This window comes from Dermacentor variabilis, chromosome 2 (assembly GCF_050947875.1).
Source record: "Dermacentor variabilis isolate Ectoservices chromosome 2, ASM5094787v1, whole genome shotgun sequence".
Classification (NCBI taxonomy): domain Eukaryota; kingdom Metazoa; phylum Arthropoda; class Arachnida; order Ixodida; family Ixodidae; genus Dermacentor; species Dermacentor variabilis.
The window spans coordinates 18,971,873-18,986,451 of NC_134569.1; the positions used below are offsets into that span (position 1 = coordinate 18,971,873).

Consider the following 14,579-nt stretch of genomic DNA (forward strand, 5'->3'; position numbering starts at 1 on the left):
GGTGGATCGCATTAAACAAGATGCAGCAAAAATATCAAATCACACTATAGATTCATTTAGCAGTATTTTCTCTATTTTAACACTCCCCTGAATCCCATGTGCACCCACTATCTAAGCGTTCAAAGTAGTAAGCTGACACAAATTATATTAAAGCTCCTAAACAAAGACTTGCCCTCGATTTTTTTGCATGAAAGATGGTTGCACAATGGCAACCATTTTTTTTAAAGTTATCGTCGTCACACGGTATTATAAAGTTGGCTTTGCCGCAATATATCCGCGTTATGCGGCGAATAACGCAAACGTTGTGAAGAAGGTTTAGTGTTTGATTGCACTACACAGGCAATTTTCTACTTGATTTTCCTTTAAAAAAGAAAGAAAGAAGAGCACGTTAGAATTGGGTACATACCATAATCAAGAATTGGCAACTATGGAAAATCTGCCTGAAGATCTTCCTAAAGTGAGCCGAAAATAAGCATTTTCGATGAGAGATGCTGCATGCTCAACACATTCACTCTCCCCTAAGCTTCGCTGAGACAGGCACTGCCATAAAGGGGTCGCTATCGGGGTCACCGAAAGGGGCTAGGCACGTGAGTCCTGATGGGTGAAGTTTGAATTATTCGGTGAAGGGCAATTTTAGGATTGAAATAACAGAAATTTGGGCCCACAGAAATGCATGGATGCTGGCCAAGACCTTCGACTAGGATCGAATTAACCAAAAAATCTAATTAACCGGAGTTGAATTAACGCAAGTCTACTGTACTGAGGTTCGACTGTGAATGTAAAAAAGCCACAGACCTTGAGGAAGGCATGAAACCTAGGCCGCTGCCGGTCGCACTGGGCGAGGGTTTCTTTGGCACGCTCGAAGGAGTTGACAAAGGGTGGGTAGGCCTTCTCAAATGCCTCACGGTGTGCTAATACGGCTTCACCCACTGCATGATCGTCAGACCAGGTGCGTAGCATTGCCTGCAGCTGGAGCTGCAGGCTGCGATGCACCTCGTAAATGGGCGGCAGGTGTCCAAAAATTAGCCGCACCTCGGCAGAGTCCAGCAGCGGCTCCCCCGCCATGCTGCTTGGGTCCTCCAGGGGTGCCTTGAACAGCTGCAACCACAACAAGTTTGATGATTGACTGATGGCTCCACATTAGTTTCAACCAGCTACAACCTACATCAACGTGCATAAGTGTGGCTGCATTCCATGCATATCAAGTGCAGCTGCTACATCCAGAAATCATACCTGTGACCACTTCTCAGCAGTGGAATGACATAGCTTGAAAATTGGTGCGGCTGTCTGTTACCACTGTTTGTTTAACCGGTGTAAAATTGATGTTTGTTTTTAACACCTTTGTCAACATTAGTAGTTGCCTTATTAGAACTCATCTAACAACAATTTCATCAAGAGGCAAACTTTAATTTAGCTCACGAGTAATAACATTCAACAGTTTTCAGATCCAGTGCAGATAAAATAATTCCATATCACAAAAAAAAAAAAAAAAAAAAAAAGAAAACCCCAAATAACCTGAGGTTTAGAGCATGCAATCATCTAGTTATGTTGAGTGTTGCCCTCTAGTTATTACCCAAACATTAGACAATTTCAATAAAACTTTAATTTGGTAGGTACAACGTAAGTTTTGCTTTCGAAGCATTTCCCTTTGCTAGCAATACATTGTTCCCAACTTTTGACAATATTGACAAATATTGACAATATTGGCAAATATTTGACATTGATGTGCATGCTTGGTGACTTCCTTTCACTGCATAATAAAAAGTGATTATTTTTTTGAAAACGTGGAACTTCTGATGCAGCAGCAAAAATGCATTTGGAATGCATTTTGGAATGCCTTCTGAACTGCTTCTTGAGGAATAACAGACAACTCCTAGGAGATGGAACATCCTTTCCACTGTAAGTGTCACACAGCACGTGAATTTAGGAGTAGACAACTGGCCAAAGAACCCTCACATGCTACATTATGACATCAAGGGTGCCTGTAGTTGACAAGATGCTCCATTTTCACCACCATGGCTGTGAGTGCTACTTGCTAACACTCCCCACGGTTCATGAAGTACACATAAAAATTGTGGGAGTTTGGGCATTTGCAGTGCAGTTGTGCGACACCGTTGTGCCAGCCACCACTACGGCCTATGCCACAGTGTTGGAAAGGTTTTCAGCTGCAGTGACGATGCCTCTGGATCAATAAGAAACCAGAAAAGTTTTTTTTTTCTTTCTGCCGAAAGGTGGCAACACACAGATCGGAGCCCTCTTCGCTATGTCAATAGGTTCATGCGAGACACTTCCTGCACATGTTTAGCACGAACAAAGGTTGCGGAAGAAACCGTCTTAAAATGTCTGCACCAGTTAAAGGTGACCGTTCTAGAGTGCTATATGTGTAAGAGCCAAACATGTGGTGCACTATGCTAACAGTCATCATGCTTGGTAATGTGAATCTGATCTCATGGCTGCGTTTTGATCATACTAATAAATTGACCCGTTAATTTCATTCATTTATCTTCATTTATTAATACTGTCAGCCTCATTCAGGGGCTGTAACAGGAGTGGAAAGAAGAAAACGAATCTGAACAGTAAATTAAGTAGTACAGAACATATTGAAATCCATAGTTATACATTAGTTAAAGAAAAAAAAGAAAGATCATCTCGTGAAATGCACACATAAACAAAAACAAGAATGCATCACTCAGAAATCAGAACAGCAATCTTTATACAGCAGCAATCTGACCTCATCAGGGCATGCTAGTGCCATAGATGAAGTTATCTAAGGGGCGTAGAAATTCAGCTAATGATGTCGACCGAACAGCAGAATCTGGAAGAGAGTTCCAGTCCCTACAAGTTCGGGGAAAATAACTAAACTTGAAACAATTATTTTTTATAGTCGGTAATGGGATAAACTTACTATGACGATGCCTTGATGTTTCATTAGTTTTGATCTCAAAGTAATCTGATTTATTTATTTTAAGATAATTATTGATAACGAGGTAAAGAGTTTTTAGTCTTTCATATCTGGTCCTGGTTTCTAGCATAGGTAGTTGGGCTTGTTGGCAGAGTTCTGTTCCTTACGCATATCATATTTATTTGTTCTTCACTCAATCGAGAGCCCTTAAACATAGGTTATCATCTATCATGTAAATAAATAGCAAATATTTGACATTGATGTGCACGCTTGGCGACTTCCTTTCACTGCGTAATAAAAAGTGATTATTTCTTTGAAAACGAGAAACTTCTGATGCAGCAGTAAAAATAATCCAGATGGCAATATTAGAATCGAATATGTTGAGCAGCAATCATGAGGGAGTAAATTAAACCAGAAGCATTTACCAAAATGTACAATAGGAGTCATTCTCTTCATGTTGAGTTTGCAATTGAGGTAAGCTGACTTCACTCTTCACTGGCCAGACAGAATATCTACTATGCACCGCTAATAACTCCAGTAACCCTGTACACATATGCTGGTAACAGACTGCATTAGGCAAGCCCAAGGTAATGAAGAACGCAAACAAATGGGCAACATTTTGTGAAGGACAGATATGAAGCTGTTTCCTGAAGGAGGCGCCGTCTCTATTTTCTTTCAGCTTTATGGTAGCAAAGTGTGTTAGTAATGAGAATGCAATTTCATTTGCAGTTTTCACATATTACCTATGCAATACATTTTCCTTTATAACAGCAGTCGTAGCTTGAGGATCAGTTCCGTCTCGTTTGGAAAGACTTCGCTGATGTCCGAGGCAGGCAGACGCAGCCGTAAGCTGTTATGCACGCACATCGTGAATTCCTAGTAAGCGCTGAAAGCTTTTCTTTCTCTCATTTTCTTTTTTTTTTCAACACTTTTAAGCGCTGTTCCAATTCCCCAAAAATATATCGTGTATATAGCTGCGTTCATGGCCGCACGCATGTGGGAGACTCTGAAACCACGATGTTAGAGCCATTCAGAAATACTATATGTTGTGTCACCTCTTGCGATCAGCAAAACCCGTATATCGCGGATAATTCAAACATGTTCCCAGGCATTTGAGATATACGAAATGGGCTTAGAGTAACTCTGATGACATACCTTGCGGTGACATTCTAGTACCCCCCCCCCCCCCCCAAAATAAAATTGTTGTGCAAACGCAAGAGAAACATGTATCATGCTGACAGAAAGAAAAAAAAAAAAGCTGCAACAGCAGTTGTAAAGTTCACATACAGATTTTAATAACGTCAAAAACGGTTGCAGTTTGCATCCATTTGTTTCTTCTACGTTTGCACTTATATTCGTTTCACGTGTTTCCATTTGGGCTCCTGTAGATCACGAGCATGTATTCGCAACTGGTAAATTGCAAGTATTTCAAGTGCAGCGGCAAAACGGACGTCAATAGCTTTCTCGTGCAAAGTGTACAAACAATGTCTAACTGATCGCAGACGCATTCGCTGTAGCTTAAAGGAGGTATCGTATAAGCGCTTTCCAAGCGTAGAGCTAAGTCACTTCCAAGGTCACCTATTTTACCTGCGGCTCAGAACCATAGTGTCCTGGTGGCCTGTCTCGCCATTTTGAGGATTTGCCCTTTGAGTGAAAGTCTCTGTCAATGAACCCTCCTCACACCCAACATCTCAGCCTTGGGCGGCGCATCAGGATCAGTTCAGCCTCGTTCGGAACGATTTCTCCGACGCCTGAGGCAGGCAGACGCGACCGTAAGCTGCTTGGTGTACCTCTGTCCATACGCGACTCGTGAATGCCTGGCAAGTGCTGAATGTCTTTCTTTCTTTCATTTTCTCAACTAGGCTGGCTTCAGAAGCAGCAATTGAAGTGGGAGGTAAGGCACCAAGGCAACCAGTAGGTTGTGGGGTTCTCGCCCGTGCTCTTGGGACAAAGGAACGACAACACAGTAGTGCAAACAATTACAAGGGCATTTATTGCACCTTTTATAGACTAATGCTTACTAGCCGAGTTGCCATCCACAAAACATGCCGATGGGCACACAACAAATCGTGGAAGCCAGACTCACCGCAACCGGATAACGAGCGAATATGTTCGTCCCATGCTGGACACCAATGCCTGGTCGTTCGCGCGTGCGGTCACGCGAACGGTGGTGCGTTTAAACTATCGTGTTCGTCCATTCCGGGGTAGGCCTCGCGAGACTGTCTCGCAGAAGCATGGATCGGTGCTCGCGCAGAAAGTCCACGCTTCTTGCCGACCCCGAGCCAAAGAGGAAGAGCCTTCTCGTTTTTGTGCCCAAGTAACCCCGCCGTTAGGTGGCGTTAGCAGAGCAACACTTGCGCCATCTCTCTTACTACCCTGCAAGCATACCGACCGCCGCAGTAAAGCCACATAGTGAAGCCAGATTACAGGAGATGGGAGCTATGCGAGAAAACATATCAGGGGACGCATGAGAGTTGCGCATCCCCACAAGGTAAGCTCTCCCAAGCAACAAACAAAGCACCTAATAAAGAAATGACAAAGAATGAAAGTGTGTAACTCAAGAGATCAGATATAATTCGCACAACTGTCAAAACTAATCAACAAGGACAAAATAAGGGATATTCAAAATTACATCATGAGAAAGACTGAGGAAGCAGTAAAAAAAAAGGGCGCAGCCAGAAATCAGTGAGAAGAAAACTTGGCATCAGACAAACCAATATGTACACACTGAAAGATAAGCAGGGTAATATCATCAGCAATCTTGAAGATATAGTAAAAGCAGCGGAAAAATTCTATACTGCCCTGTACAGTACCTAGAGGACTCAGGAGAACTCCATTCGGAATGATAATGAACAGGTTACAGAGGCTCCTTCTATAACTAGCGATGAAGTTAGAAGGGCCTTGCAAGACATGAAACGGGGAAAGGCAGCAGGAGATGATGGACTACCAGTCGATTTAATCACAGATGGAGGATACATAATGCTTCAAAAACTTTATACGAACTGTCTATCAACTTCAAGGGTCCCAGATAACGGGAAGAATGCCAACATTACACTAATCCACAAAATGAGAGACGTTAAAAGAATTGAAAAATTATTGGCCCATTAGCTTACTTCTAGTATTATATATAATATTCACCATGATAATCTCCCATAGAATAAGGGCAATGCTGGTCTTCCGTCAACCAAGGGAACTGGCAGGTTTCATGAAGGGATACTCTACAATGAATCACATCCATGTCATCAATCAGGCAATCGAGAAATCTGCAGAGTACAATCAGCCTCTCTATATGGCTTTCATAGATTACAAAAAGGCATTTGATTCAGTGGAGATACCAGCAATCATCCAGGCATTACGTAATCAAGGAGCAAAGGAGTCTTACGTAAATATCTTCGAAAATATGTACAGAGATTGCATAGCTACCTTATTTCTCTACAAGAAAAGTAGAAAGATACCTATAAAGAAAGGGGTCAGACAGGGAGACACAGTCTCTCCAATGCTATTCACTAGGTGCTTGGAAGATGTATTCAAGCTATTAAACTGGGAAGGCTTAGGAGTAAGGATCAACACAAATGTCTCAGCAACCTTCAGTTTTCAGATGACATTTTCAGCAACACTGGGAATGAGTTACAACAAATGATTGTTCATATCATGAAAAGTCAACAAACAGACGCCAAGGAAAACATAGGGGAAATTAGTTGTACTTATTAATTGAATTATAGAAATGATAATTTAATGGCAATGAAAGTGGATGAAAAAAATTGGCAGTGGCCATTCCAGAAGCCTTGCAACGCTTGTTTCGTGCAAGAGAAGGCTTACTTTACGAAAAAATTGCGTCTGAAGGGTCCGAATACCGTTATTGCAATTCTAATCTACTGTCTCTCAACAGGAGAGTGGTGACATTGCATACACCATCAACACAATGTGCTCGCGTCGGTGAGTAAGACGGCGCCCAAGAGACATCAGTAGCCAGCCAAGACAGAGCGGTGGATTCGCTGCTGCAGCTGCTTTTTCGCCAAGTGGGGTATACAATTCGTGCATTCCGCGACATCACATGGAAGTTGAATTCTCTGTACTTGCAGTTGGTGCAAGTTTCGCTAGCCAGCAAAACCAGGCGCTGCACTACGTGATAACGATACTACTGAGACATGAAAGCGTGGGCGACTCAGAGTTGAGCGAAAACGAAACCTTTATACTGCCCGTGTCATTGTCAAGGGTAATTAACTGAGTTCTTTCTATAACCGAAATAGAACTGGACAAGTAGCATATTATTTTGTCTTATAATAAAATACAAGGATGTTTTCTGCAACGAGTGCTTGAGTACTAGTGACAGAATTTAACCGAGGAGTGCTTTCGTCATTGGGCAAGTACTTGAATGTCCCAGGGGAGTTTGATCATGTCCTGCATTTACCTCAATTTCTCGATTATTAAGGCCCTGTTCGCGATAATATTGACGCCTTAGATATTCTCTAGTACTAATTTATCACTTTAGCTGGACTTAATATTTGCCTTTAGTGTCCCTTTAGGGACCGTGCAAAAAGGGATGGAACAAAGAATGTTAGGCATAACATAAGAGTCGGGAAGAGAGCGGTGTGGATCAGAGAGCAAACAGGGATAGCCGATATTCTAATTGACATTAAGAGAAAGAAATGGAGCTGAGCAGGTCATGTAATGCGTAGGTTAGATAACCGGTAAACGATTAGGGTTAGAGAATGGGTGCCAAGAGAAGGGAAGCGCAGTTGAGGACGGCAGAAGACTAGGTGGGGTGATAAAATTAATTTCGCAGGCACTAGCTGCAATCAGTTAGCGCAGGACAGGGGTAATTGGAGATCGCAGGAAGAGGCCTTCGTCCTGCAGAGGACATAAAATAGGCTGCTGATGATGATGATGTAGCTCGAGAATTTATGTATTCACTGTTGTTCTGGAATGCTAAATATTACAGTGGTACCAACATAATTTGAGGGCAGAGTGGTGCTCTATATACTGAAAGTTAAACAAAAAAGAAAGCCTGCCACTTTGTTTTGTGAGCAGCACACTTTCTATACAGCAGACTTCCACTAATTTGACTCCAGTTAATTCAATCGCGACTGAAGGTCCCGGCTTGCACCTATGCATTTTTATAAGCCCAAACTTTCATAATTTCAACCTTAAAATTGGCGTTCAGCAAATAATTCGAATTTGACCAGTCAGCATGACCCAGACACTATTGGTGTCAGACACAACCCCAGAAGTGGTAACATGGCTAAGCGAAGTTTAGGATACGGTGAGCATGTGTCAACTCCCGTTGAAAGTGCTAATTTCCAGCCGGTCCTAGAAAGATTTTCATACACAGAAGCTAAAAATGTGCAGTTACGGTATTTACTCTGCTCTAAGATGTTCCTTCTATTTTTCGAGAGAACTGGGCTGCAAATCGACTGTGCGGTGCAAGTGGTTACGAAACCAAAATCGTGTTTGCAACATTTATATGCTTTACCACATAAGAAGATATTATTGCGGCGAAGCTGACTTTAGAAAGCCAGCAGCCATTGTGCAACACATTGGAACCTTGCCCATTTTTCTGGCTTAAAAATTGGGTGCATGTTAGACTTCTACTTTGTTTAGAAGCTTTAAAATCATTTCTGTTAGTTTTCCACTTTGGACACATAGAAAGTGAGCACACATTTGATTTAGGGACATGTAAGAATCTGGAAAATGCTGCGAAATGAATCAGTGGTGTGTATTGATGCTTTTTTTGCATCTTCTTTAAATAAACCCGCCGGATAATTCTATTTATTTCATCGGTCCTGCCAGGGTTGAATTAATGGAGGACGACTGATCTTCATGTAATCATCTACGGGTACTGTGATGGTCTTTAGATGGAATGCACGCCACAGGAACGTTTTGGATATTAAGAAGCCTTTATACGACCAGGCTCAGAACAAACATAAGTTAACATGCTAAGAAAGCCATCTAAGTGCACCTAAGAAACCCAAGACATGCTACAAGTTACATGCTACATGCACACAATATCAGTTGCAAGTTTAGAGTGATAGAAAGAACACGAGTAAGAAAGTCCTAATGTATTTACAAAGTTTGTCGAAGTCATAGTGTTGACTTCACCGACTTTGCCGACTCACTGGTGAGGAACCTGGCATCGCTGGTGGCAGTCAGGTCGATACAGTTGCACCACTCGGGACCTCTTCACTAGGCCTGCGGAGCACAGCTGCAGGAGCTCAGGCACATTCTCATGATGAAGGCACCGTCAGGCCGTTGCAGTGGTTGTCAGTTGCACCTGCTCAGCCGCTCAGCCAACGGATTGTAATCACAGAAGCTGAGGCGCAGCCTCTACTGTGTTGGCAACTGTCTCCATGAAGCACCAGGCTGATCTGGACTCCAGGGTGACTTCCTCTTCACCATCTCAGGTCGTAGGTGGGGCTCATTCCTTCTATTCTCCATGTGTCCTGGCGCTGTTTCTTTAATAACTTCTACATATTTTGCACTGATTGGCGAGCTCACCTCTGTGTCCACAGCTATGTGACTTTCTATTTGCCACTTGATGCCACGTTCCTGAGCCTTTCTTATTTTTGCCTCAGGCTGTCTTCTTTCTTCTCTTCGATTTTTTATTCCTTTGGTCATAATAGTACAAGCATAACAAGGGCAAGCTTCCCACGACGGCATGCCACCAGAAATCCCTGCTGGCTATGCCGCATGAGCTGGCGACCAAAGTTATGGTTTGGTATCGAGTCGATAAAACTCCTTGCAACGGTCATACGGCACTTGGAAAGTGGAGGAATCTGCTCAGCAAAGAAAGTAGGGGCATGGGCGACAGTTCAAATGGTGGCAACTTGGTTCATTGTCACCATGTTTTCGACATTGTCTACGCAGTCATCCCAAAAAAATGAGCCCGACAAAATGAGTGAGACACCTCTGAAATTTCGGTTGCCATTCTTACATTGTTTTTCTGGAGTAGGTGGGCAGTGCCACGGTGAAGTACATATATTTAACCACATCCAAAAAATTAGGCATTTGAGAAATCGGTCGGCGACTGGTTCGTCAATAGGATTTTTTTCTGTGTTATTTTGTCTGCTTCATGCGAAGGCTGCAGGTCCTTGGACATTACCCTTTTAACGTTTGTAAACTTAAGACATATGCAAACATCTTAATCGCATGCTTTATTTGTCGCATACAAATGGTTGCTTCATCTACTTAAGTTTTGCATGCATGTAGCCTTTCAAAAATGTTCTGGTTATAGTGTGGTAACACTTACCATATTTATTTGAATATAAAGTAAGGTTTGGTCCTACAATCCTTAGCCTCGAAGTCACCCCCTGCCATATAAGCGAATTTCACCTTTACTGTGGCTTGATGGCAGTGCACGCAGCCATGCCGTGAAGCCACATTATAAAGCAAAATTCGTGCTGCCGAAAAGCCTAAAGGCAAAATTCGCATATAATCTGCACTCCGCGTGATGAAGCTTCTTTCCCCCTGTTTTATGGTCACCATTTTGTGTTTTGACAGTGTTAGTAATTCAGTATTCCGGGCAATCCGCGCAGAGTCTGAATAATCCGTCGGCTACTCTATATCGCCTTAGTGTTCATATTAGTTCTTTTCTTGGGTCCACCCTTGCCTTAGAAGTGTGACCGCCTTATATTCGAATACATACGGTATATGCACATACTTGCAACCATGGTGCCTTATGTTATAAGTGGTCTACAGACTAGAAAGATAGGTACATCACTGTCCATTGCAGCCTTTCTGCTTCAACTCTCGCACAAGGTCTACAACTAGTCAACTAACATTGGTGAGCATTTTATCAAAACCACACACGTGAATTTTCTATTTTTGGCTCTGCATCGGTTCAGGGGTTGTGGCATACTGTTGCTGAACACAAAATTGTGGGTGCGGTTCCTGGCTGTGGCAGCCACTTTCTAAGAGGGGCGGAATGCAAAAATGCTCGAATATCACACTTTGGATGCATATCCGAGAATTCCAGTTAGTTCAAGTTAATTCAGAGCACTTTATGTCATCTCTTATAGCTTCTGTGTTGCCTCAGGTTATTAAATCCCATCAATCAACCTTTTCAAGTTTCAGGGAGGCCAAAGCTAATACAGAGATTAGTTGCCATACCGTGAGAATGGAGTGCAGGATGGCAACGTAGTTGGTCTCGGTCTGGAGTAGCTCCAAGCAGACCTGCTGCCGCTTGGACATGCGGGTCATGTCAGATGGCTCTTTGTTCTCCTGGCCCTCTGTGTCGAGCACTGCAGTGAGCATTATAGGGCTGATGATCCTTGGAAATTTGGCTGTTGTGCTATAATCTGACCTATGTACAATGGTTTCCAAAAACAAACTATGAAAGTGGAAGCGACTGGATAACAAAGTGATCATAAAAAGGGTCCCTGAAATTTCAGTCATACCTAGGAGAATTGTTTAAACATAGAAAGTACGTCTCCAAGAGTGCTTTCTTCCAAAAGCTTTATGACAGCAGGCTATATTATGAAAGCTACAGAATTATCCCTTTCCTAAGCCCCAACTCGTTTTCCATGAAGTCATGGCTATGTCCCACTTCCTTGGACACTATGTTGTCAGGTGATGCCAACTTTGTCTATTTTCAGTTGTTTTTAACAAAGTGTGCTCCCACAATTTTCTGAAGTATCCTTGCTGGTTACTGTGATGATGGTGGTCTCTAAATGAAGTTTAGATACAGCGCTTGCATCTTCTACAGCATGCAGTCATCGCAGCACACTTTTTGGCTGTACTTCTAGCACACATGGATGAATGCTGGTTCACTGCATTGGCAAACCTGTGCAAGAACTCAATTTATGTACCCTTGTCCTACAAAAAGATATTCCTGCTTCCAAATATTTTATAAGAAACCTGAGCGCAACTTCATGCGAGGTAATCTTTTCCCTGTCCCACCGGCCACTGCTGCCACTCCACTAGTGTTTATTTACCCTTGTGGAATTCTATTTGGCCACTTCTCTTCCTCCCCATGCTGCCCACAAGCCTTCCATATAAACTTTTTATTCTACTTTTCTTTTTCCGCACATCTGCACAGATGCACACATACAAACAGCAGCAGAAGGTCTATATTCTCAGGTGGAAGTGCATCACTTCTTTGAGAACAATATGTTTATTGCATTTGCACTTCCGCTTTTTAAAGGTAAGCTAATTACTACACATGCAGTTGAACCCACTTATAACAACACTGGTTTTAACAATTTGGCAGAAGTAACAATAAGCAGCCGATGCACAGTGAACTTTATGTTTCTGAGGCAAAATAAACCTCTTACTACAATGCTGTGTTATTGGTTATAACAATTGAATCTGGCTACTGTATGTCAGCACCAGAAGTAAAAAACATGAAATCCAAGAAAAGAGCAAAGAAATGCAAGCCACTGCACTCGCCTTTGTATTGCACACCTTCACTACACCCGCCTTTATGTCGCACACCCTGCATAGCACACCTTTGTCTAATCCGCCTCTTTCATGTTCCTGTGCTGCCCTCTGACGCACGCCACTGGAAACGTTTTGGAAGGGTGTCGGAAATTTCGCCTGTTGATTTGTGTAACTGCGCCCCTGTTGAGTGTGCGTCGGTTGTGCGGTTCGTAAATCGCGATTAATTATTATTGGTTTCTCCGGGGCAGCATGTCGTTCACCCATCGAGTATAGTAGGTGAACATGCCCAAGTGCGCTGTTGTGGTAACAGCGCTGCTGATAAAGGCACACTGAGTTCCGTCTGCCGACACGGCTGCCTTTAGTTCATTGTAGCTGATGTCTGCGATTGCACATCGCTTTTTGTATTCCTTTTACCCATTCAATAAACATTTCGCATATTCAAGAAACCTTCGAGCGCAGCCTTACACGTGGATTTGCTAAAGCGGTGAATTTGTTTACATATACAGCTTCATATCGCTGTTAGCTTCGGTTATTGTAGAAACGGCGCATCGCTGATGTGAAATAATCTCAAAACGAAGCAAAACATACAGACGAGTCAGTATGAGTAGCCGAGTCCCTTAAACAACTGCAACTTTGATCAATACACATATATATTACGGGCTGTTACTACTGATTCTCGGTTTTGTTTAACTTCACCGTACTTACAGTTTGCGCATGCTATGAAGTATTATTAGAGACAACTGTGCTCGGCATAAGTCGCCCCCCCCCCCCCCACTTATATGCCGTGCAGTTCTCTCGTGAAAAGGCGGATGCCATCGCTGACACCGTTGGCAACTGAGCGAGTTTATGCTGCTGTATCGAATGCGCTGTCTCTTCTTTCCTGTTTGACGCAGAGGTAAACAATGCTTCTTTGGAATTAATAAATGTCAGCATAACAACACACACAGACCCGCCATTTACGGGAATCGGTGACCAAAGTACAAGATGTTGGCACAGCGCTGTGTCGCCGCTTGCCGCTTACTGTGTACGTGCTGTGCGAAATGAAGAGTAGATATCAAATCACTATAGGGCTGCAACCTAACTATAAGAGCGGTTTCTTTACGAAAGGAACTGCTTATTTTAAGTCCAGCTCCATCGGTAGCGCGTGCACGAATTCGATGGAGTCAGGCCTAACCCAAACTTCGCTAAACAGGATCAACATTGACTCAAACTTCACGCGCACGGCTTGAGATTACTGAAGCTCGTGCATTTCAACTTCGAAGACATGTCGACGAATTTTGAGCGCGAATAATTATATGTACAAGTGAATGAGCTGCAGCTATCGCGTTGCCGGTTTGACGGCTGATCACGCAGGGTTCAATCAAGCGCTATCACTGTCGGCACGCTGATTTTGTCGGTGCTTTCGACAAGAAAGCCTGTCGCGCTATATGACAACTCGCACCCATCGGTTGCGTCGTTGTCAGCCTATTACGATGAAATGGTCTCAATGACACAGTGCTGAATAGTCGGCCAATCGTCGACGTCAGCGTCTTGTCGGTCTCGTATCGACCCAATGTTACCACGCCTTAAAACAGTACATGAAGTCAGGCACGCGCTGCCACCACCTGCAACAGTGGGCCGACGCTGCAAGAAGACTGCGTCAGCAACGTGTTTTTGAAGTGTCGCCCAAGTGTAACGCAGTGGTTTATCGATAAATTTGACAGCCGTCAATGCAAGGCGGCAACTACGTGGTCCACGGTGCAGTTCGGACCAAGCCCTGGCCCTTTTCTGTTTCAAAGTGGAGTTGCAGTCTTACGCACGTTTTCGGCACCGCACCGACGTCGAGCTACCAGTAGAGTTTCAACGAGGTACATGGCACGAGCGTTTGCAACAGCGCGCCTCCAAGCGCTTTTTTTTTTTCCGGGGTACTTTCCCCCCGATATCTGGCCGCGCGGCCGCGCGCGCGCGTCCCTTCCAAAACGTTTCGCGACTAATCCGCTAGGGCAGGGCGCATGCGCCGTCGCGCCATGAAAGAGGCGGATTGCTCTACACATTACTGGCCTCTCGTGTCTCTCTTCCACTCTTCCGATGACAGTGTTGTCCATGTGTGCATCAGAGGGGTGTAAGGTAGACGGGAGAGGAGTGCACGAGGCTGACAATACATGAAGGTGCGCCATGTGGGATGAGCGGCACAAAGGCAGGCATGGCGAAGGTGTGGGGCACGCAGACACGTGCAGCAGCTAGCCTTTTTCTTAAATGCGATAGCATTAGAGGGCCCCTCTGTAGGCTTGTGTACAGCAAAAGAGGGGAGAGGAACAAAGAC

The 14,579-nt window shown here is 43.7% G+C and overlaps 1 protein-coding gene across 2 annotated transcripts in view; it reads right to left on the bottom strand.

Annotated features, from left to right (window-relative positions):
- Positions 1–14,579, bottom strand: part of LOC142571459 (protein ECT2-like) — a 109,481-nt gene that overhangs the window by 49,010 nt on the left and 45,892 nt on the right. For both annotated transcript variants that reach the window (XM_075679824.1, XM_075679825.1), the window contains exons 12-13: positions 11,009–11,139; positions 796–1,098 (exon numbers count right to left, since the gene is read on the bottom strand). In XM_075679824.1, coding sequence (XP_075535939.1) covers positions 796–1,098; positions 11,009–11,139 — 434 coding nt within the window. The remainder of the gene's footprint in view (positions 1–795; positions 1,099–11,008; positions 11,140–14,579) is intronic.